We start from the raw sequence: 24,932 nt of genomic DNA, 5'->3' as shown, positions 1-24,932 counted from the left end.
CAACTTTACGTCAGCAATCTTATTTGGAAAGCATCAGCCCAATAGCATTTAGTCGTGGCCGGGGTTTCACAAAAAGATGCAAGGTTTCAAAGATGAGAAAAGAGCAACTGCAAAGTTTAATTGGTCAACTGAATTGGTTAGGTAGACAGACTAGACCGGACATGAGTTTTGATGTCTTAGAGTCAAGTACAAAAATGAATGATCCCAAATTGGAAGACATAATAAGAGCAAATAAAGCGTTTGGCCAAACTAAAAATGCAGGAATGTGTTTTGAGGTTCCTGGTTTTAGGTGACCTTAGGCACTTGAAATTCATAATTTATAGTGATGCGTCCTATGCAAATCAAGCACAGGAGGTTTTATAATTTTCCTCTTGGGGAGCAATGGTAAATGTTGTCCTCTTGTGTGGGAAACAAAGAAAATAAAGAATGTGGTCGAAAGCACTTTGGCTGCTGAGACGTTAAGCTTTGTAGAGGCGGTGGATATGGCCTGTTATATATCTCAGATATTGACAGAAATTTTACTTTTGGATATTGTTAATGAAGGGGTCCTGATTCTGAGATTTTTTTTCTTCCCCAAAAAAAATTGAGAAAAAAAAAAGAAGGGGGGAAATTGTGTGTGTGTTTTTGAGTTTCTTTAAATTTTGTTTTCACCTAATTATTTTTTTCTCCAAGGAAGGGGAGACTGTTAAGTAATGGGTTAAGAATTAAGTAATGCATTAAGAGACATTGCAATTAGTTGTCTCATTTATGTTAAGTATCCAATGATTGACGCTGATATGTAAAGGGGCTTCAGACGGCCCTTGGGTCAGGTGGTGTGTTGTAGAGTTTTGTGCAGAGGCTGTGGAAGTGAAATAAATGGTGTTTGGTGAAAAGGAACAGGACTTTTGACTCTTCATACAACGGTAACTAAAACGTATAACAGCTTCCAGTATAATGAGAAAGGAACCATCGCTGGATTTGGTTCTGGAGGATGAGCTGGGCCAAGTGGATCAAGTTACAGCAGCATAACATTTCAGGGACAGTGATGTAAGAGGATGCAAATGTACTGGAAGCAGTTCAGAGAAGGTTTATTGGATTAATACCTGGATTCGGCAAGTTGTCTCATGGGGAAAGATTGGACAGGTGAGGCTTGTTTCGCTGAAGTTTAGAGGAGCAAGAAAAAATAGGACAACTGTGAGGGAGAGAACTGCCTCGTTTTCAATCTGTCAGGAGTCCCATGAAGGAAGGGGTGAGAGCGATAAGGACAGAAACGGAGCAAGAACACAATGGGTAGGGGAAGGTGAAGATTGTTCCCTAGCAAGTGAGCAGAGGGAAGCATTGGCGAAGGGGGGTCACGGCACAGCTTCCGAAAGGGAGTGTGTGCTTGGCAGCAGGAGCGGAGAAAACTCTACAGTGGCGTGGGGATAGGGGGGAGGGGGTAGGTAGAATGCTGGCCACGGCAGGAGCTCAAAGAGTTGCCATCTTGAATGGCCCCCAAACAAAGAGAAACCCTGGAGTGCAGGGGGGAACCTACATGGTGAATATGGCAATGGCGGCCATCTTGGAAGGTCCCTGGACAAAGGGAAACCACCATGAGAAATAGCCCAGGTAAGGAACAGGAGCGGCAAGCCAGTCGCAGCACCACAACAGATCAACAAAGCCTTTGCAACCTTCTCCTGAGAACTGTACACCTCCGAGCCCCCGGAGGGAGACTCGAAAATGAAGCAGTTCCTCGATGGTAAGGAGAAAGATAGGAGATGGGGTCTCAATGCACCATTAGAACGGAGGGAGGTCATGGAGAGCATGAACTCCATTAGGCAGAGAAGGGGCCGGAGCCAGTCAGATTTCCCAGTGGCCTCAATAAAATATTCCGGCCAGCACTGGCCACGCACTTGCGGTAGATGTTTGCAGGCTCGCTAGCAAGGGGAACCCTGCCACCAACGCTGGCTCAGGCCTCAATATTGCTGACCCTCAAAAAAAGACAAAGACCCGATGGAGTGCTGATCGTATAGACCCATCTCACTCTTTAACACTGACGCAAAGATCCTGGCGAAGTCATGGACCTGAAGCCGAGAACCTGGGTTGATCCCCGCCCTGGGTCACTGACTGTGTGGAGTTTGCACATTCTCCCAGTGCCTGCGTGGGTTTCACGCCCACCACCTGAAGGTGTGCAGGGTAAGTGGATTGGCCACACTAAATTGCCTATTAATTGGAAAAAAAACCTGGGTACTTACTGAACCTGATCATGACTCCATCAGGTGGGAGAACACCAAAGGTGATCATCTCCCTGGGCGCAAAATAGGCCATCGACAGGGTCAAATGGAGGTACCTCCTAGAGGTGTTGAAACAGTTTGGGTTTGCGCAAGGATTCCCCTCCTAGGTGAAACTACTATACAGCTCTCCCATGGCGAATGTATGGACAACCACCAGCAATGAATACTTCCAGTTGCACAGAAGCACGAGGCAGGATTGCCCGCTGTCCCTGCTGCTATGGCAATCAAACCATTGGCGATCGCTTTTCAAGCGGCGAAAGGGTGGGCAGGTATCCAAAGGGGAGACAGAGAGCATAGAGTATTACTCGATGTGGATGACCTGCTCTTCGACATCTTCAACCCCTTGGCCAGCATAGAAGGAATCGGAGTAAGAGCAAAATCTTCCCAGTGAAACTGCAGAGGGGAGGAGCAAAGCTGGGGGGTCTACCGTTCAAACTGGCCCAGGCCAAATCCACTACCTGTGGATCCAAATAGCCCAGGACTGAACATGGACCCACCAGTGGAACCTGACCAGTCTGGTGGAGGAAGTAAAAACGGACCTGCAGAGATGGGGCTCAATCATCAGTCTCCCTTGCAGGGAATGTAGACGATCAAGATTCACCTGCTGCCCAGGTTCCTCTTCCTGTTCAAGTCCATTCTGATCGGCATCCCCAAGGCCTTTTTCAACACAGTTGGGGGGGGTGTTGGGGGGACAAAAGAAAGAAAGAAGAGCCAGAGGAGTAGGAAGAAGGCTTTCCAAAGGAGAAATATGGGAGGCCTGGACCCCCCTGAACCTCCAGTTCTACCACTGGGCAGCCACCTCACGGGGTGGGGAACTGGGAGCGGAGTGAATGAGGATGGAGGAAAATTCCTATTCAGGGACATACATAACCACACTCCCACCCCCCTCCAGATACTCGAAAAGCCCAGCGGTAATAGGCATCTCCCAATGTGGAATCAAATGAAACAGCACTTTGGATGAACTAAAATGTCCACCATAGCCCCCATCTGCAATAATCACAGGGAGCAGTCTCGGAGAGCAGAGTATCAGAGTGGTAAGTAGAGAATGTAACTTACCTCGGGGATTCGTGGCCAATCTCCAGGGAACAGTTTTGGAGGGCGGAGTATTGGAGTGGGGAGTATATAAAGTAACTTACCCTGAGGATTTGAGGCCTAGTCACCAGGGAGCAATCTCAGAGGGCGGAGTATCGAGCGGTGAGAATAAAATGTAATTGCCCCAGGGATTCGTGGCCTAGTCTCCAGGGAGCAGTTTTGGAGGGCGGAGTATTGGAGCGGTGAGTATATAAAGTAACTTACCCTGGGGATTCACGGCCGAGTCTCCAGGGAGCAGCGTTGGAGGGCAGAGCATCCGAAGGGCGAGTATATAAAGTAACTTACCCCGGGGATTCACGGCCTAGTCCTCAGGGTGCATACTCGGAGGGTGCAGACTCGGAGGGGTGAGAATATTAAGTAACTTACCTCAGGAAGCTGAAAAAAACCTGAAAAGTGATGTCACAGTAAAGCTGTGACCTGATTGGTTGGTAGGAAATCTGCACTAATTTTGAAATAAAAATATAAAAAACGAATTAATTAACTAAGTAGAGGGGCGACTAAACCGGAGGACGGAGTTTAGTGTATTTAACATTTAATACTTACGGTAGAAATCTTGCGTTAGGGGCCATATTGGAAATTGTAATTTAATTTAATAAGTATTTATTTAAAATTAATTAATTAGTGCTAGAAATGTCGGTCAGCGGGGTAAAGTGTTTCACCTGTGAGGTGTGGGAGATCTGTGATGGTTCCAGCGTTACGCACAGCTACATCTGCATGGATCGGTTGGAGCAGCAGTTGGATGCACTTAGGAGCACGCAGGTGGCGGGAAGCGCTATAGACAGATGTTTTAGAGATGTGGTCACACCCAAGGTGCAGGCAGATAGATGGGTGACCGCTAGAAGGGGCAAGAATCCACCATGGCTGTTCCCCCTCTTTAACAAGAATACCGTTTTGGATACTGTTGGGGAACTGGCCTATCAGGGGAAAACAGCAGGAGCAGCCAGAGCAGTGGCATTACAGTTGGCTCGGTTGTTAAGCAGGTAGGGTCAAAGCACAGAAGAGCGATAGTTAAAGGGAACTCTATAGTCAGGGGCACAGAGAGGCATCTCTGTGGATGTTAAAGAGACTCCAGGATTGTATGTTGGGTCCCTGGTGCCAGGGTCAAGGACATCTCTGAACGAGCACGGGACATTCTAAAGGGAGTAAGTGAACAGCCAGAGATCGTGGTACATGTTGGTACTAACGACATTAGAAAATAGAACATACAGTGCAGGAGGAGGTCATTCGGCCCATCGAGTCTGCACCAACCCCCTTATGCCCTCACTTCCACCCTATCCCCGTAACTCAATAACCCCATCTAACCTTTTTGGTCACTAAGGGCAATTTATCATGGCCAATCCACCTAACCTGCACGTCTTTGGACTGTGGGAGGAAACCGGAGCACCCGGAGGAAACCCACGCAGACACGGGGAGAACGTGCAGACTCCGCACAAACAGTGACCCAGCAGGGAATCGAACCTAGGACCCTGGCGCTGTGAAGCCACAGTGCTATGCACTTGTGCTACCGTGCTGCCCAATTAGCAGGAAGAGTGACGAGGTCTTGGAGGGAGAGTTCAGGGAGTTAGGTAATAAGTTCAAAACAGGACCTCTAGGGTTGTAATCTCAGGATTACTCCCTGTGCCACGTGCCAGTGAGGCTAGAAATAGGAGGGTAGTGCAACTAAACATGTGGCTAAACAGCTGGTGTAGGAGCGTGGGTTTCAGCTATCTAGATCATTGGGATCTCTTCCAGGGAAGGTGGGACCGGTACAAGAAGGACGGGTTGCATCGAAACTGGAGGGGCACAAATATCCTGGACGAGAAGTTTGCGAGAGTCACTAGGGAGAATTTAAACTAGTATGGCAGAGGGGTGGGAACCAGAGAAGTAGGTTAGCAGGTGAAATAACTGAGGGGGAAGTAGAGAATCAGGCCAGTAAGACTGAGAGGAAGAGCAGGCAGGGAGAAGTTGCTGAACACAGCGGGACTGGTAGTCTGAAGTGCATGTGTTTCAATGCATGAAGTGTAACAGGTATGGCAGGTGAATTTAAAGAGCTTGGATTAGTACTTGGAACTCTGATGTTGTTGCGATTACAGAGATTTGGTTGAGGGAGGGACAGGATTGGCAGCTGAACATTCCAGGATTTAGATGCCTCAGGCGGGACAGAGGTGGATGTAAAAGGGGTGGGGAAGTTGCACATCTGGTTAAGGAGAATATCACAGTTGTACTGCGGGAGGACACCTCAGAGGGCTCATGCAGCGAGGCAATCTGGGTAGAGCTCAGGAACAGGAAGGGTGCAGTCACAAGGTTGAGGGTTTACGACAGGACTCCCAACAGCCAGCAGGAGATAGAGCAGTTTTGTGGACAGATTTTGGAAAGATGTAAAAGCAACACGATTTTTATGGTGGGTGATTTTAACTTCCCCAATATTGACTAGGACTCACTTAGTGCTAGGGGCATGGATGGGGCAGGGTTTGTGTGGAGCATTCAGGAGAGTTTCTTGAAACAATATGTAAATGGTCCAACTAGGGAACGGGCCGTAGTGGGTCTGGCATTGGGGAATGAGCCCGGCCCGGTGGTCGAAGTTTCAGTTCGGGAGCATTTTGGGAACTGTGACCATAATTCCATACTTTTTAAGGTACTTGTGGATAAGGACAAGAGTAGTCCTCGGGTGAAGGTGCTAATTTGGGGGAAGTCTAATTACAACAATATTAGGCTCTGGTCAGACCCCATTTGGAGTATTGTGTACTGTTTTGGGATGTGCTGGCCTTGGAAAGAGTCCAGAGGAGGTTCACAAGAATGATCCCTGGAATGAAGAGCTTGTCATACGAGGAGTGATTGAGGACTCTGTACTCGTTGGAATTTAAAGGATGAGGAGTATCTTATTGAAACTTACAGGATACTGCGAGGCCTGGATAGAGTGGACGTGTAAAGGATGTGTCCACTAGTAGGAGAAACTAGAACCCGGGGGCACAGCCTCAGACTAAAGGGACGATCCATTAAAACAGAAATGAGGAGAAATTTCTCCAGCCAGAGGGTGGTGAATCTGTGGAACTCTTTGCTGCAGACAGCTGTAGAGGCCAATTCACTGAGTGTCTTTAAGACAGATAGATAAGTTCTTGATTAATAAGGGAATCAGGGTTTATGGGGAGAATGGGGATGAGAAAAATATCAGCCATGATTGAATGGCGGATCAGACTCAATGGGCCGAGTGGCCTAATTCTGCTCCTATGTCTGATGGTCTTATAGGCAGGAACTGAAGAATCTAGATTGGGGGCGGCGGTTTGAGGGTAAATCGACATGTGGGATGCTTTCAAACGTCAGTTGATTAGCATTCAGGACCGGCATGTCCTGTTAGGATGAAGGATAAGTAGGGCAAGTTTTGGGAGCCTTGGGTAACAAGGGATATTATGAGCCTAGTCAAAAATAAAAATAAAGCATTTGTAAGGTTTTGAAGGCTGAGAAGAGACAAAGTAGGAAGGAGCTTAAGCAAGGGCCAAAAGAGGTCATGAAAAGTCATTGGCAAACAGGATTAAGGAGAAACCCAAGGCATTTTATACATACAGAAAGAGCAAAAGGGTAGCCTTTTGGAAGGCCGTGCTGCTAGCCCTCAAGTCCAAAGGGTAGCCAGGGTTAGCCCACTCTATCTACACATCCACTCTATCAAGGCCTCGCAGTATCCAGTAAATTTCAATAAGATCCCCCCCCATATCCACACAAGGACAGAGGAGGGAAATTACACGTGGAGCCAGAGGAAATGGGCGATGTATGAAATGAGTACTTTGCATCAGTATTCAACAAAGAGAAGGACATATAATATATAACCTTTTATTGTCACAAGTATGAAGTTACTGTGAAAAGCCCTTGGTCGCCACAACTTGGTGCCTGTTTGGGTAAGCTGGTACGGGAATTGTACCCTTTATGGCGGATGATGAGTCTAAGGAAAGGTGTGTAGATAGTCTGGGTCATGTTGATATCAAAAAGGTGGTGTTGGGCGTCTTAAAAAACATCAAGGTAGATAAGTCCCCAGGGCCTGATGGGATCGACCCCAGAATACTGAGGGAGGCAAGGGAGGAAATTGCTAGGGCCTTGAAAGAAACTTTGCAGCTTCATTGGCTACAGGTGAGGTCCCAGTAGACTGGAGAATAGCCAATGTTGTTCCTTTGTTTAAGAATGGTAGCATGAATAATCCAGGAAATTATAGGCGGGTGGTAGGGAAATAGGAGAGGATTCTTAAGGACAGGATTTACTCATATTTGGAAACAAATTGATTTATTAGCGTGAGGCAACATAGTTTTGTGAAGGGGAGGTCATGTCTCACTCACTTGACTAAATTTTTTGAGGAAGAGACCAAGATGATTGATGAGGGTAGGGCATTGGATGTTGTCTACATGGACTTCAGTAAAGCCTTTGATAAGTTCCTTCATGGCAGACTGGTACAAAAGGTGAAGTCACACGGGATCAGAGGTGAGCTGGCAAGATGGATACAGAACTGGCTCGGTCATAGAAGACAAAAGGGTAGCAGTGGAAGGGTGCTTTTCTGAATAGAGTCGGGTGTTCAGGAGGGATCAGTGCTGGGACCTTTGTTGTTCGTAGACAAATAATTTGGAGGAAAATGTAGCTGGTCCGAGTAGTAAGTTTGTGGACGACACAAAGGTTAGTGGAATTGTGGATTGTCATGCGGACTGTCAGAGGTTGCAGCAGGATCGGTTAGAGACTTGGGCAGAGAAATGGCAGATGGAATTTAATCTGGACAAATGTGAGGCAATGCATTTTGGAAGATCCAATACAGGTGGGAATTATACAGTAAATGGCAGAAGCCTTAGCAGTATTGACAGACAAAGGATCTGGGCATGCAGGTCCACAGATCACTGAAAGTGGCAAGGTAGGTGGAGGAGGTAGCTGGTTTTATCAGCCGAGAACCAACCAGCATCTTATCCCAGTCAGTGCTAGGAATGCATATCCTGTGCTCTAATCTCTCTCATCTGGAGACAGGTTTGTATACATTAATACAAATGATCAAATAATACACTTAACTGGAATATCAAATGTAAAGGCAGACAAAGAGCGTTCAGAAATTACAAATAATAGTTTGAAAGCAGCTGATAAAATGTATATGTAGCCATTCATCATGGCTGAATATATCACTTGAGGCAGCTACCTCAAGAGAGGAATACATTAAACAGGATGACACTGCACAATAGTAAGACTGACCTTGTGAGAAAGACTTTGATGCTGATGAATAAGCATGTTCTGCACAGAAAGATGGTGTAGCTGGCCATACATGCGATACCACTTCCTCTGCTTTGATTGGAATTTCTTCATCACAGAACAGGTTTGGTTCCAGGCTGCCTGAAGATACGCTGCTGGCACCATCCTAGAAAACAAAACAAATTGCAATTTGAGACCAAAACTCTCCAAATATGCATTAGATATCTGTTCACACGAGCCAATTTACAGCCGACTCGAGTATTGGACACCATTGTTTAACATAGATTAACATAGAACAAACAGTGCAGAAGGAGGCCAATCAGCCCATCGAGTCTGCAGCGAGCCACTTAAGCCCTCATTTCCACCCAATCCCCGTAACCCAATAACCCCATTTAACCTTTTTGGATACTAAGGGCAATTTAGCATGGCCAATCCACCTAACCTTTGGACTGCGGGAGGAAACCGGAGCACCCAGAGGAAACCCACGTAGACACGGGGAGAATGTGCAGACTCAGCACAGACAGTGTCCCAGCGGGGAATCGAACCCGAGACCCTGGCGCTGTGAAGCCACAGTGCTAGCCACTTGTGCTACCGTGCTGCCGTTTTGTAACAATCAAAATCTAGAACTACTAGATTTCTCCAACCATCTAAGCACAGAACAGTTAAGGATCAAAGGATATAATTCCAGGGGTAGTGAGGGGAGAGTACTCCAAGATTGTAATCTCCGACCACACACCTCATTATATGGAAGTAAAGTTAGAGAAGGACCCCAACACCCCCCTCACCAATAGGGAATTCTATAAAAAATATCCCAAGCCATGGATGGTTACATAACCTGCAACCAGAACGGGGAGGTATCACCATCCACGTTCTGGGAGGCACCAAAAGCGGTGATCAGGGGAAAATAATAACCTATTGGGCCCTTTGGGACAAGAGAGAAAGGGGAGCTAGCCAGCGGCTGATCGTCTCCATATTGGAAGTGGACTGCACTCCACAAGGAAAGCAGTCCACCAGTTCCGTCAGGGATGGGGGCCTTCCTCGAACATGGAGACAAAGCCAGCTGCATGCTGGTGCATCAACTAAGCAAGCAGGTTGCCTTGAAAGAAATAGTGCAAGTTAGGGACAGGAATGGTAGGATGGTAGCAGCCCCGAATAAGGTTAACAAGGCCGTTGCAAACTTTTACTGGGGCCTGTGCACTTCCGAGCCCCCGGAGGTAAACCCAGAGACTAAACAGTCCTTGACAGACTGGAACTATTGATGATGGGAGAGGAAAAGGGACAAGGGCTAGAAGCAAGGGCTGGAGGAGATTTCATAGAATTTACAGTGCAGAATGAGGCCATTCGGCCCATCGAGCCTGCACCAGCTCTTGGAAAGAGCACCCGACTTAAGCCCACAGCTCCATCCTATCCCCGTAACCCAGTAACCCCACCTAATCTTTTTGGACACGAAGGGCAATTTAGCATGGCATATCCACTTGACCTGCACATCTTTGGACTGTGGGAGGACACCGGAGCACCCGGAGGAAACCCACGGGAAGAACATGCAGACTCCACAGTCAGCGACCCAAGCCGGGAATCGAACCTGGGACCCTAGAGCTGTAAAGCAACAGTGCTAACCACCCTGCTTCCGTGCCACCTTGGAATGCATTAATTCCACACAGTCAGGTGAGGCACTGGGACCAGATGAGTTCCCGGTTGACTTTTACAAATGATTTGCAACAGCACTGGCCCTGCACTTGTGGCAAATGTTCAATGATTCACTGTTCAATGGGGCCCTGTCGCCCACGCTGGCGCAGGCCTCAATGTCATTCATCCCCAAAAAGTACAAAGACCCAGCAGGAATTATACAATGCTGCCCAGGTCACGCCAAAATGAAAATGCTTGCCAGAATGTTTGGTGGCTGGGTATTGATAAGGATATCGAAAATTTAGTCATGGGTTGTGACCAGTGCCCATTGCAACAAACTCCACCTCATTTGGCTCACTTACACCCATGGGAGTGGCCTGGCTGACCGTTGGCATGGTTACACGGTTACATGGTTATGGGCAGCACGGTAGCATTGTGGTTAGCACAATTGCTTCACAGCTCCAGGGTCCCAGGTTCGATTCCCGGCTTGGGTCACTGTCTGTGTGGAGTCTGCACGTTCTCCCAGTGTCTGTGTGGGTTTCCTCCGGGTGCTCCGGTTTCCTCCCTCAGGCCAAAGATGTGCAGGTTAGGTGGATTGGCCATGATAAATTGCCCTTCGTGTCCAAAATTGCCCTTAGTGTTGGGTGGTGTTACTGGGTTATGGGGATAGGGTGGAGGTGTGGGCTTGGGTACGGTGCTCTTTCAAAGAGCCGGTGCAGACTCGATGGGCCGAATGGCCCCCTTCTGCACTGTAAAGTCGATGATACACGTGGATTTCGCAGGTTCTTTTATGGACACTAGGTTTTTACTTATTGCTGATGCCCGCCCCAAGTGGTTTGATATTCATGAAATGAGAACAACTTCGTCCTTAACAATCATAAAACGACAACCTTCGCTGCCTATGGCCTGCCAGAAGTTTCAGTCTCAGATAATATAACTGTCTTTACAGGGTAGTTTCTGCATTTCTCAAATAAAATGTGCGCAAAGTGCCTTATCATCCAACCTCGAATGGCTTTGGGTGGTGCGATCGATCGTCAGCCGAGCAGGACGCCACATTCAAAGGGTGGGGGCAGGACGAGAGGACACTGACGGTTAGCGGCATGTACACAGACGAGAGACTAGCAACCCCGGAGCAGCTCACTGAGAGATTCTAACTATCGAGGGATAGGGCTGGGGATTGGATCAACTAGTTTGTTCATTTGAGAGTCGGTGCAGACATGATGGGCAGACAAACCAACAAACAAACTTAAAGGAACAAGATGAGCTATATACAGGTCAAGAACTTCCTCTGTACGGAAATGATGACATACCCCCAGAAGCCAGGACATTCACCAGCTGAGGAACTGCTGGATGCGGGCAACATAGGGAACGAGATCTGTGGGGACCTGTATGGACGACTGCTGGAGGAGACGAGGGAAAAATGGGCATAGAGGTACGGGGGGGGGGGGTGAGATTGGGGGGGGAGAGGAGTTTCTTCTCGGAGGTGCAGGACAAATGTGAACGGTGCCAGGGAGGCCCGGCCAACCACACCTACATGTTCTGGGGCTGCACCAGACATGTTGGGTTCTCGACACCCTTCTTTGAGGCCATATCCAAGGTTTTGGCGGTAAGGCCCAAAAAGTAGTGGTCTTCGGGGTTTCAGATGAGCCAGAACTCTTTATGGGGAAGGGGTCCGACACCCTTGTCTTGCCTCCCTAATCGCCAGCCGAATAATCCTGCCCAGCTGGCGATCAATAGCACCACCCAAAGCTGCATGTCCGAACTGTTGGAATTCCTCCAACTGGTGAAGATAAAATTTGTCATCCGGGGGTCAGAAGAGGGCTTCCACAAGACATGGAAGCCGTTCACCAACTTGTTCCAAGGCCTGTTCGTAGCCAGCAACCAGTGAAGCAGAGGCGGTGGGGGGTGTGATGAAGGACCTGTGCTCCGAAAGCTAGTGATTCGAAACAAACCTATTGGACTTTAGCTGGTCTTGTAAGACATCTTACTATGCTCACCTCAGTCCAACGCTGGCATCTCCACATCATAGGTTTGTTTAACACTGCAAGTGATAATTATGTGCAACTCTGCCTACGACGGTGGTGGAAGCAAAGACATTGAATGATTTTGAAATGAAATTCAATAGGCACTTGAAGGAAAAAAAGTCAGCCATTCAGCCCCTCGAACCTCCTCCACCAATCAACTAGATCCTGGCTGTTCATCGACCTCAATGCTATTTTCCGGACTCTATCCATATCTCCTGATGTCATTAATATCCAGAAATCTATTGATCTCGGTCTTGAACATACCAAGTGACTGAGCTTCCACAGTCCTCTGATGTACAAAATTCCAAAGATTAACAACCTGCAGGAAAATGGGGATAGAATGAGCTCATGAGACTAACTGGACTTGCTCCAAGAGGCAGCTGTCATGGACTCAATGGGTAGAATGGCCTTCTCCGATGCGGTCATGTGTTAAGAGTACCGTCCCTGGTGTGCCCTTCATCAAAAAGCTAATGGAGAAAATGAGCTGCTTAATGCAACAAACATTGAACCTGTGTAACAAATGAGCGAAACAGATCACCCTCGACAAGAACATAATTATTTTTAAACAATAAAAAAATTTAGAGTATCCAATTCATTTTTTCCCAATTAAGGGAAATTTAGCGTGGCCAATCCACCTACGCTGCACATCTTTGGGCTGTGGGAGTGAGACCCACGCAGACACGGGGAGAATATGTAAACACTACACGAACGGTGACCCAGAGCCGGGATCGAACCTGGGACCTCGGCTCTATGACATGAGCACAATTATATATGCAAAGCAGACTTACTTTTTTCTCATAGCGGTATGTGTCTCTGATGTCGCCATCAGAGTCCGTCTCTTCCTCATCTAATTCAAGAGATTTTCTGGGCGAATTTGTCAAACTCCCAATGCTCCTGCTGAAAGCAGACTGTTGGACACTCTGCAAATGTTCCTGTGGATAGAATTAAACAAAATGCTCCATCAAATACCCCACTATTTGTACCAGACAACATGACATCAAACCAAGTAGGGAGCTGCTCTGCGAGATGACCTAAAGCTTGTTCAGAGGGGTTGGGCTTTCAGGAGTGTCCGAAAAGAGGAAAGAGAGGTGGAGAGATTTAGTGAAGCAACTCCAAACTTTAAGACCTTAGCAGCTTAAAACAGGGTCACCATTTTGGAAATATTAAACCCAGGGATGGTCAAGAAGTCAGAATTGGGGGAAGCAGAGATTGGTGGCAGGGGTTGGTTGGGGGAGGCTGAATGGCTGGAGGATATTAGAGAGATGAGGATCGGAGAGTCCATGGTTTTTAAATCATTGCTTTCCAGTGAACTAATATAGGAAAGATGTGGAGATGCCGGCGTTGGACTGGGGTGAGCACAGTAAGAAGTCTTACAACACCAGGTTAAAGTCCAACAGGTTTGTTTCGAATCACTAGCTTTCGGAGCACTGCTCCTTCCTCAGGTGAATGAAGAGGTAGGTTGCAGAAACATTTATATGGACAAAGTTTAAAAAAATATATGTTTATTAAGAATTTTTAAACAAAAATTTTCAACCATACAAACAACCCCCCCCCCCCCCGTAACAAAAAGAAAAGAAAGCTCGCATACCAAGACATAAACATGGCAAGTCAATATGATACAGAACTTTGTACATTGGATTCCTTCCGTACAGAACAGTTCTCCGGATCATTCATGTATTTTCTTGCTCAGATGCCCCCCAGAAACACCCCCCCCCTTTCCCCCCCCCCCCAGAAAGATCCCCCCCCCCCCATCCCCCCCTGGGTTGCTGCTGCTGCTGACCAAACTTCATCTAACGCTCCACGAGATAGTCTAGGAACGGTTGCCATCGCCTGTAGAACCCCTGCGCAGACACTCTCAAGGCAAACTTTATCCTCTCCAACTTGATAAACCCTGCCATGTCATTTATCCAGGCTTCCACACTGGGGGCCTTCGCATCTTTCCACACTAACAAGATCCTCCGCCGGGCTACCAGGGACGCAAAGGCCAGAATGCCGGCCTCTTTTGCCTCCTGCACTCCCGGCTCGTCCGCTACTCCAAATAATGCTAGCCCCCAACTTGGCTTGACCTGGACTTTCACCACCTTAGATATAGTTCTCGTAACTCCCCTCCAGAACCCATCCAGTGCCGGGCACGACCAAAACATATGGGCATGGTTCGCCGGGCTTCCTGAGCACCTCCCACATCTGTCCTCCACCCCAAAGAACCTACTCAGCCTCGCCCCCGTCATATGCGCACTGTGAATAGACAAAGTTAAAGATGCAAGACGATACTTTGAATGCGCGTCTTTGCAGGTAAATAAGTCTTTACAAGTCTAAACTGAGCAACTGGAGAGAAGGATAATCACAGGTTAAAGAGGTGTGAATTGTCTCAAGCCAGGACAGTTGGTAGGATTTCGCAAGGCCAGGCCAGATGGTTGGGGGGGTGGGGTGAATGTAATGCAACATGAATCCCAGGTCCCGGTTGAGGCTGTACTCATGTGTGCGGAACTTGGCTGTAAGTTTCTCTTGGCGATTCTGCGTTGTCGCACGTCCTGAAGGCCGCCTTGGAGAACGCTTACCCGAAGATCAGAGGCTGAATGCCCTTGACTGCTGAAGTGTTCCCCGATTGGAAGGGAACATTCCTGCCTGGAGATTGTCGCGCGATGTCCGCTCATCCGTTGTCGCAGCTTCTGCATGGTCTCACCAATGTACAACGCTTCGGGACATCCTTTTCTGCAGCATATGAGGTAGACAACGTTGGCCATAAGATCATAAGACATAGGAGCAGAATTAGACCATTAGGGTCGAAGCTGGAGAAGTGGGGCATCGTGAGGTTATCCGTGGGCTTGCGGTAAAGCAAAGGTCTGAGGTGACTGCCCTTGATGGAGATGAGAGCGTCCAAGAATGCAACCAATTCTTGAGAGTAGTCCACCTTAAACACATTTCAAGAAGCCATCCCCTATGGACAAGCCCTCCGTATACACAGGATCTGCTTAGCCGAGGAGGAGCGTAACAGACATCTACAGACTCTGAAAGATGCCCTTGTGCGAACGGGATATGGTGCTCGACTCATCGATCGACAGTTCCAACACGCCACAGCAGAAAAACGCACAGACCTCCTCCGAAGACAAACACGGGACACAACTGACAGAGTACCGTTCATCATCCAGTACTTCCCCGGAGTGGAGAAACTACAACATCTTCTTTGCAGCCTTCAACACGTCATCGATGAAGACGAACATCTTGCCAAGGTCATCTCCACACCCCCACTACTTGCCTTCAAACAACTGCGCAACCTCAAACAAACCATTGTTTGCAGAAAACTACCCAGCCTCCAGAACAGCGATCACGACACCACACAACCCTGTCATGGCAATCTCTGCAAGACGTGTCAGATCATCGACATGGGTACCACCATTACACGTGAGAACACCACCCACCAGGTACATGGTACATACTCGTGCGACTCGGCCTACGTTGTCTACCTCATAAGCTGCAGCAAAAGTGTCCGAAGCGTGGTACGCGAGACCATGCAGAAACTGCGACAATGGATGAACGGACATTGTGTGACAATCGCCAGGCAGGAATGTTCCCTTCCAGTCGGGGTACACTTCAGCAGTAAAGGGCATTCAGCCTCTGATCTTCAGGTAAGCCTTCTCCAAGGTGGCCTTCAGGACATGTGACAACGCAGAATCGCCGAGCAGAAACTTACAGCCAAGTAAGACCTTAGACCTTGGATTCATGTCGCATTACATTCACACACCCCACCATCTGGCCTGGGCTTGCAAAATCCTCGCACCTGTCCTGGCTTGAGACAATTCACACCTCTTTAACCTGTGATTATCCCTCTCTCCAGTTGCTCCATCTGGACCTGTAAAGACTTAATTACCTGCAAAGACTTGAATTCAAAGTATCGTATTGCATCTTTGACTTTGTCTATATATATGTTTCTGGAACCTAACTCTTCATTTACCTGAGGAAGGAGCAGTGCTCCGAAAGCTAGTTATTCGAAACAAACCTGTTGGACTTTAACCTGGTGTTGTAAGACTTCTTACTGTAATATAGGAAAGGGAGCACAGGAGGGTTGGGGGAAATGGGATTTGATGCAAGTTAGGACATGGACAGCAGAGGTTTAAATGATCTCAGGTTTCCAGAGTCTGGAAGTAGGAAAGCAGGCCAGGAGAGCATTTAAATAGTTAAATCTCCAATTAACAGATGCATAGATAAGGATTTCAGCAATAGGTCAGCTGAGCCAAAGGCTGAGCCAGGCAATGCTCCACAGATGAAAATGGCTATGTGGTAGGAAGATCATTTCAATACATCAGATAGAGTAAAACAGGACCATCTTTGAAAAAGATAATATAATTATAATAATCTTTATTGTCACAAGTAGACTTACATTAACACTGCAATGATGTTACTGTGAAAATCCCCTAGTTGCCACAGTCTGGCGCCTGTTTGGGTACACAGAGGGAGAATTCAGAATGTCCAATTCCCCTAACAGCACGTCTTTCAGGACTTGTGGGAGAAAACCGGAGCACCCGGAGGAGACCCACGCAGACACGGGGAGAATGTGCAGACTCCGCATAGACAGTGACCCAAGTCGGGAATCGAACCTGGACCCTGGTGCTGTGAAGCAGCAGTGCTAACCACTGTGATAACGTGCCACCCAATCCTCCATCAGATGCTCCCTCAAGAGTAACGGAGGACAACCAGACTGTCTCCTCTATCAGATAGTCTCTCCAGAACAAAACAGAACCATCTTCTCAATTAGATAAAGAAGTGAGAACCAGACTGAATATAAAAAGGTTCAGAGAGGAAAGGGAAAAAGGAAATAAGTGAGAGTATACAAAGAGAGAGTATACATCTGGTGGCAGCCATGAGGTGAACAGTCACATACAAGGTGGGTCCTGCTGGGGGATTCAGTTTTGGCCCTTTTTGCCTGTTTAACCGGTTTGGAGAAGCAAGTGGTTAAGTTGAAAGCTTTGCCATCTGGAGGTTATAATACAAGGAACAAACTGAATAAAAGGTCCTTGTCTGATTACAAGACCCTCGTGCAGGAGGAGGGGAGAAAATGGCGGAGGCCCCTGTGTCATCGTTGCTATCTTAGTGGACAACTGGGAAGCGAGTGGAGTTCCTTACACAGGAGTTCAAGAAAGTGGACTAAATTTGAAGATTTGTGGAGTTACAAGTTTTAATTTGATTTAAATTACTATTTTTAAGTTGATTTGAATTACTATTTTTAAATTTTTTAAATCTCACTTAAATAACTATTTTGGGTTGATTTAAATTACTATTTTTAAGTTGATTTAAATAACTTTTTAAATGTTAATTAAATAACTTTTTAATTTGTTGTCAGATCAAGCAAGATAAATACTCAGGGATAAAGCTAATTAAATAGTATACAGGAGATTGGATATAATCCGACACAAAAACATCTTTCTAAAGTTTAATTTCAAAAGTTTAATTTAAAAGAAATAAATCATGGCAGGACAGCTCTAAGGCATGGTCTCCTCCTCTTGCTCCATGTGGCAGGTTGGGGACAGTTCCAGTCTCCGGTTACAGCTCCTGGAAACTCGGGTTTCAGAGCTGGAGCGGCGGCTGGAGACACTGTGGAGCATCCGCGAGTAGGAGAGCATTGTGGATAGCACGTATAGAGAGGTGCGCAGACTCAGACTCTGCAGGCAGGAAGGGAATGGGTGACCACCAGACAGAGCAGGAGAGCGAGGCAGTTAGTGCAGGAATCTCCTGTGGCCATTCCCCTGCAGAACAGATATACCGCTTTGGATACTGTTGCGGGGAATGGCCTCTCAGGGGAAAACAGCAACAGCCAACTCGTGGCACCACGGTTGGTTCTGCTGCAGAGGGGAGGGATGATTAAGTGTGACAGTGCAATAGTTATAGGGGATTCAATTGTAAGGGGAACAGACAGGCGTTTCTGTGGCCGCAAATGAGACTCCAGGATGTTGTGTTGCCTCGCTGGTGCTAGGGTCAAGGATGTCTCGGAGTGGGTACAGGACATTCTGGAGGGGGAGGGTGAACAGCCAGTGGTCGTGGTACACATCGGTACTGTAGCCACCTAAAATGGCTGATTCCCTATTAATTTGGCCAAAACCCGATTTAAAATGGCTAACCGAAAAGGTTGATGGGAAAAGCAGGCAACAGGACACAAACGGACAGCTGCAGGCAGAATATCATATTCGGCTCTGGGGAAGTCGGCCCAGATCGATACTCAGGACTATTAACAGCCCATCAACCCAGACATCTGCAGTTATACTCAGGACTATTAGCAGCCCATCAACCCAGACATCTGCAGTTTAATCGGCTATCCCTGGGAACAATTGCAACATATTAGCAATTGAATACCGGGCCAGACCTGTCGGCGCCTGTGGCCGAAACAAAGGCAGGTGAACGACCACCCCCCGATCGGGGAATCGCCTCGCAATTGGACGTATAGAACCCAGTGATTGGGAACAAGTCCAATCACTTGGGACTCAGGGTCAAGGGCCGCCCCGAGAGGCGGGAAGCCCCTGGGCCCTATAAAGTGAGGGGCCAAGTTCAGATTGCGCTCTCTCTCCCTTCTTCGCCTGCTCGAGACCTTCGCAAGAACATCAACCAGCAACTGTAAGTTTGAATCCAGCGATCACTATCCGATAAAGACTCCTAGCCATCGACCTGTATCAGCCTTTTGAATCCCGCGAGCCAGATCCGATTCGATAAGCCATTCGTTTCCCTGACCTGGTGGGCTCTTCCTAAAGTTAAGTATTGGCCAGTAGTGATATATATATATATATATATATATATATATAGACAGTAGGATTATTGTGTAAACATTACTTGATGTATATAATAAATGACCGTTGATTTCAATCTTACTAAGCGGTGTGCTAACTTATTAATCATAACTTGAGCTTGAACCACGTGGCGGTAACAGAAAGATACCTGGCGACTCGTGAGCAAAGGTGACATAATCAGAGCTAATAAACTAAGGCTAAAAAGAGCAACAGTACAAACGACATAGGTTAACAAAAAGGGATGAGGTCCTAAAAGCAGAATACAGGGAGCTAGGAAGGAAGTTAAGAAATCGGACCTCGAAGGTAGTGATCTCAGGATTACTACTGGTGCCATATGCCAGTCAGAGTAGAAATGACAGGATATATAGTATGAATAAGTGGCTGAAGGGATGGTGTCAGGGGGAAGGTTTCAGATTCCTGGGGCATTGGGACCGGTTCTGGGGGAGGTGGGATGTGTACAAACTGGACGGGTTACACCTGGGCAGGACTGGAACTGATGTCCTAGGGGGGCTATTTGCTAGAGTGGTTGGGGAGTGTTTAATTAATGTGGCAGGGGGATGGGAACCGATGCAGGAAGTCGGAAGGTAGTAAAACAGGGACAGTAGTAAAACAGGGACAGAAACAAAAGTCAGTAAGGGGGAAAGTGTAAGGCAGAGAAGCCATAGTCAAAAATCAAAAAGGGCGACAGTACAAGGTACAGTGACTGAGGGGAGCTCAGTGAATAAGCCCAGTAATACTAAAATAAATAAAACGGGAAGTAAAAATATAAATGGAAAGCGACGCGGCAGGTTGTTACATGAAGATATGGGTTCAACGACAAGGAAAATTAGGAGAAAAGTTAAGAGGAAAAATAACTTAGGCGAGGTTACTGATCAAGCTGTTAAGATTCAAAACAGAGGTATAAAAGCCAACATAAGTGTACTTTATCTGAATACTCGTAGTATTCGGAATAAAGTAAATGAGTTGATGGCGCAAATCATCGTGAATGACTATGATTTAGTGGCCATTACTGAAACATGGTTAAAGGATGGTCACGACTGGGAGTTAAATATCCAAGGGTATCAAACTGTGCGGAAGGACAGAGTGGATGGTAAGGGAGGTGGTATAGCTCTGTTATTTAAGGATGACATCCGGGCAATAGTAATGAACAAATTGTCCCATTGGGCAGACGCAGCATGGGTTCATAAAGGCCATGTCATGCCTAACTAATTTAGTGGAATTTCTTGAGGACATTACCAGTGCGGTAGATAACGGGGAGCCAATGGATGTGGTATATCTGGATTTCCAGAAAGCCCTTGACAAGGTGCCACACAAAAGGTTGCTGCATAAGATAAAGATGCATGGCATTAAGGGTAAAGTAGTAGCATGGATAGAGGATTGATTAATTAATAGAAAGCAAAGAGTGGGGATTAATGGGTGTTTTTCTGGTTGGCAATCAGTAGCTAGCGGTGTCCCTCATGGATCAGTGTTGGGCCCACAATTGTTCACAATTTACATAGATAATTTGGAGTTGGGGACCAAGTGCAATGTGTCCAAGTTTGCAGACGACACTAAGATGAGTGGTAAAGCAAAAAGTGCATAGGATACCGGAAGTCTGCAGAGGGATTTGGATAGGTTAAGTGAATGGGCTAGGGTCTGGCAGTTGGAATACAATGTTGACACATGTGAGGTTATCCATTTTGGTAGGAATAACAGCAAAAGGGATTAGTGTTTAAATGATAAAATATTAAAACATGCTGCTGTGCGCTAGTGCATGAGTCACAAAATGTTGGTTTACAGGTGCAACAGGTGATTAAGATGCATGGAGTTTTGTCCTTCATTGCTAGTGGGATGGAGTTTCAGACTAGGGAGGTTATGCTGCAATTGAATAAGGTGTTAGTGAGGCCACACCTGGAGTATTGCGTTCAGTTTTGGTCTCCTTACCTGAGAAAGGACTGGCACTGGAGGGTGTGCAGAGGAGATTCACTAGGTTAATCCCAGAGCTGAAGAGGTTGGATTACGAGGGGAAGTTGAGTAGACTTAGACTGTACTTGTTGGAATTTAGAAGGATGCGGGCTGGGGGGGGGGGGGGCCTCGCGGACTTCTGGGAAGCGGCGTGCAGGGGTTGCTGGTAGGTGAGTATTTAGGTTTAAAATAACTTACCTTGCAGGGGCAATCACTTGGAGTTTCAGCGGGAGCGGAGTGCGGGGGCTGCTGGTGGGTGAGTATTTAAGTAAACACTTACCTGGTCCCGTTTCTGTTCCTCTTTGCTGCTGTTGTATTTTTTTTTAATTTTATTTTTTAAGGCGGGAACAGGAAGTTCGACCCGCGGACCTCTGGGAAGTCCCTCACCAATAAATTCTGGTGGAGAGGAAACCCATTGGTGTGAGGTAAGTACCATATTGTATTATTATTGTATTATTATTATTTTTTTTTAAAAAAAATTTAGTTTGGTTGAAAGATAGAGGGATGGCAGGGAAGGGAGTGCAATGTTCCTCCTGCAGGATGTTTGAGGTGAGGGATGCCGTTAGTGTCCCTGCTGATTTTACCTGCAGGAAGTGCTGCCATCTCCAGCTCCTCCAAGACCGAGTTAGGGAACTGGAGCTGGAGTTGGAAGAACCTCGGATCATTCGGGAGGCAGAGGGGGTCATAGATAGCAGCTTCAGGGAATTAGTTACACCAAAGATTGGAGACAGATGGGTAACTGTAAGAGGGACTGGGAAGAAGCAGACAGTGCAGGGATCCCCTGCGGTCGTTCCCCTGAGAAACAAGTATACCGCTTTGGATACTTGTGGGGGTGGGGGGACTTACCAGGAGTAAGTCATGGGGTACGGGCCTCTGGCACGGAGTCTGTCCCTGTTGCTCAGAAGGGAAGGGGGGAGAGGAGCAGAGCATTAGTAATTGGGGACTCGACAGTCAGGGGCACAGATAGGAGATTTTGTGGGAGCGTGAGAGACTCACGTTTGGTATGTTGCCTCCCAGGTGCAAGGGTACGTGATGTCTCGGATCGTGTTTTCCGGGTCCTTAAGGGGGAGGGGGAGCAGCCCCAAGTCGTGGTCCGCATTGGCACTAACGACATAGGTAGGAAAGGGGACAAGGATGTCAGGCAGGCTTTCAGGGAGCTAGGATGGAAGCTCAGAACTAGAACAAACAGAGTTGTTATCTCTGGGTTGTTGCCCGTGCCACGTGATAATGAGATGAGGAATAGGGAGAGAGAGCAATTAAACACGTGGCTACAGGGATGGTCAGGCGGGAGGGATTCAGATTTCTGGATAACTGGGGCTCTTTCTGGGGAAGGTGGGACCTCTACAGACAGGATGGTCTACATCTGAACCTGAGGGGCACAAATATCCTGGGGGGGAGATTTGTTAGTGCTCTTTGGGGGGGTTTAAACTAATGCAGCAGGGGCATGGGAACCTGGATTGTAGTTTTAGGGTACGGGAGAATGAGAGTATAGAGGTCAGGAGCACAGATTTGACGTCGCAGGAGGGGTCCAGTGTTCAGGTAGGTGGTTTGAAGTGTGTCTACTTCAATGCCAGGAGTATACGAAATAAGGTAGGGGAACTGGCAGCATGGGTTGGTACCTGGGACTTCGATGTTGTGGCCATTTCGGAGACATGGATAGAGCAGGGACAGGAATGGATGTTGCAGGTTCCGGGGTTTAGGTGTTTTAGTAAGCTCAGAGAAGGAGGCAAAAGAGGGGGAGGTGTGGCGCTGCTAGTCAAGAGCAGTATTACGGTGGCGGAGAGGATGCTAGATGGGGACTCATCTTCCAAGGTAGTATGGGCTGAGGTTAGAAACAGGAAAGGAGAGGTCACCCTGTTGGGAGTTTTCTATAGGCCTCCAAATAGTTCTAGGGATGTAGAGGAAAGGATGGCGAGGATGATCCTGGATAAGAGCGAAAGTAACAGGGTAGTTATTATGGGAGACTTTAACTTTCCAAATATTGACTGGAAAAGATATAGAACATAGAACAATACAGCGCAGTACAGGCCCTTCGGCCCACGATGTTGCACAGAAACAAAAGCCATCTAACCTACACTATGCCATTATCATCCATATAGTTTGAGTACATTAGATGGGTCGTTTTTTGTACAGTGTGTGCAGGAGGGTTTCCTCACACAATATGTTGACAGGCCAACAAGAGGCGAGGCCACGTTGGATTTGGTTTTGGGTAATGAACCTGGCCAGGTGTTGGATTTGGAGGTAGGAGAGCGCTTTGGGGACAGTGACCACAATTCGGTGACGTTTACGTTAGTGATGGAAAGGGATAAGTATACACCGCAGGGCAAGAGTTATAGCTGGGGGAAGGGCAATTATGATGCCATTAGGCGTGACTTGGGGGGGATAGGTTGGAGAAGTAGGCTGCAAGTGTTGGGCACACTGGATAAGTGGAGCTTGTTCAAGGATCAGCTACTGCGTGTTCTTGATAAGTACGTACCGGTCAGGCAGGGAGGAAGGCGTAGAGCGAGGGAACCGTGGTTTACCAAAGAAGTGGAATCTCTTGTTAAAAGGAAGAAGGAGGCCTATGTGAAGATGAGGTGTGAAGTTTCAGTTGGGGCGATGGATAGTTACAAGGTAGCGAGGAAGGATCTAAAGAGAGAACTAAGACGAGCAAGGAGGGGACAAGAGAAGTATTTGGCAGGTAGGATCAAGGAAAGCCCAAAAGCTTTCTATAGGTATGTCAGGAATAAGCGAATGACTAGGGTAAGAGTAGGACCAGTCAAGGACAGGGAGGGAAGTTGTGTGTGGAGTGTGAAGAGATAGGCGAGATACTAAATGAATATTTTTCGTCAGTATTCACTCAGGAAAAAGAGAATGTTGTGGAGGAGAATGCAGAGACCCAGGCTATTATAATAGATGGCATTGAGGTACGTAGGGAAGAGGTGTGGGCAATTCTGGACAGGCTGAAAATAGATAAGTCCCCGGGGCCTGATGGGATTTATCCTAGGATTCTCTGGGAGGCCAGGGAAGAGATTGCTGGACCTTTGGCATTGATTTTTATGTCATCATTGGCTACAGGAATAGTGCCAGAGGACTGGAGGATAGCAAATGTGGTCCCTTTGTTCAAAAAGGGGAGCAGAGACAACCCCGGCAACTATAGACCGGTGAGCCTCACGTCTGTAGTGGGTAAAGTCTTGGAGGGGATTATAAGAGACAAGATTTATAATCATCTAGATAGGAATAATATGATCAGGGATAGTCAGCATGGCTTTGTAAAGGGTAGGTCATGCCTCGCAAACCTTATCGAGTTCTTTGAGAAGGTGACTGAACAGGTAGACGAGGGTAGGGCAGTTGATGTGGTGTATATGGATTTCAGTAAAGCGTTTGATAAGGTTCCCCACGGTAGGCTATTGCAGAAAATACGGAGGCTGGGAATTGAGGGTGATTTCGAGATGCGGATCAGAAATTGGCTAGCTGAAAGAAGACAGAGGGTGGTGGTTGATGGGAAATGTTCAGAATGGAGTTCAGTTACAAGTGGCGTACCACAAGGATCTGTTCTGGGGCCGTTGCTGTTTGTCATTTTTATCAATGACCTAGAGGAAGGCGCAGAAGGGTGGGTGAGTAAATTTGCAGACGACACTAAAGTCGGTGGTGTCGACAGTGTGGAAGGATGTAGCAGGTTACAGAGGGACATAGATAAGCTGCAGAGCTGGGCTGAGGGGTGGCAAATGGAGTTTAATGTAGAGAAGTGTGAGGTGATCCACGAAGGGCCTGTACTGCGCTGTATTGTTCTATGTTCTATGTTCTATATCTATTACCCCTCAGTTTAAAGCTAGGTCCCCTCGTGCCAGCCATTTCCATCCGCGGGAGAAGGCTCTCACTGTCCACCCTATCTAACCCCCTGATCATTTTGTATGCCTCTATTAAGTCTCCTCTTAACCTTCTTCTCTCTAACGACAACAACCTCAAGTCCATCAGCCTTTCCTCATAAGATTTTCCCTCCATACCAGGCAACATCCTGGTAAATCTCCTCTGCACCCGCTCCAAAGCCTCCA

General features: G+C 47.3%; 1 protein-coding gene across 2 annotated transcripts in view; it reads right to left on the bottom strand.

The window, feature by feature from the left end:
* Nucleotides 1–24,932, bottom strand: part of kdm5a (lysine demethylase 5A) — a 408,944-nt gene that overhangs the window by 31,405 nt on the left and 352,607 nt on the right. For both annotated transcript variants that reach the window (XM_072484202.1, XM_072484201.1), the window contains exons 24-25: nt 12,970–13,113; nt 8,535–8,697 (exon numbers count right to left, since the gene is read on the bottom strand). In XM_072484202.1, coding sequence (XP_072340303.1) covers nt 8,535–8,697; nt 12,970–13,113 — 307 coding nt within the window. The remainder of the gene's footprint in view (nt 1–8,534; nt 8,698–12,969; nt 13,114–24,932) is intronic.

The sequence above is a fragment of the Scyliorhinus torazame genome, chromosome 19, assembly GCF_047496885.1.
Source record: "Scyliorhinus torazame isolate Kashiwa2021f chromosome 19, sScyTor2.1, whole genome shotgun sequence".
Taxonomy (NCBI): Eukaryota; Metazoa; Chordata; class Chondrichthyes; order Carcharhiniformes; family Scyliorhinidae; genus Scyliorhinus; species Scyliorhinus torazame.
This window is presented reverse-complemented; position numbering and strand designations above follow the sequence as displayed.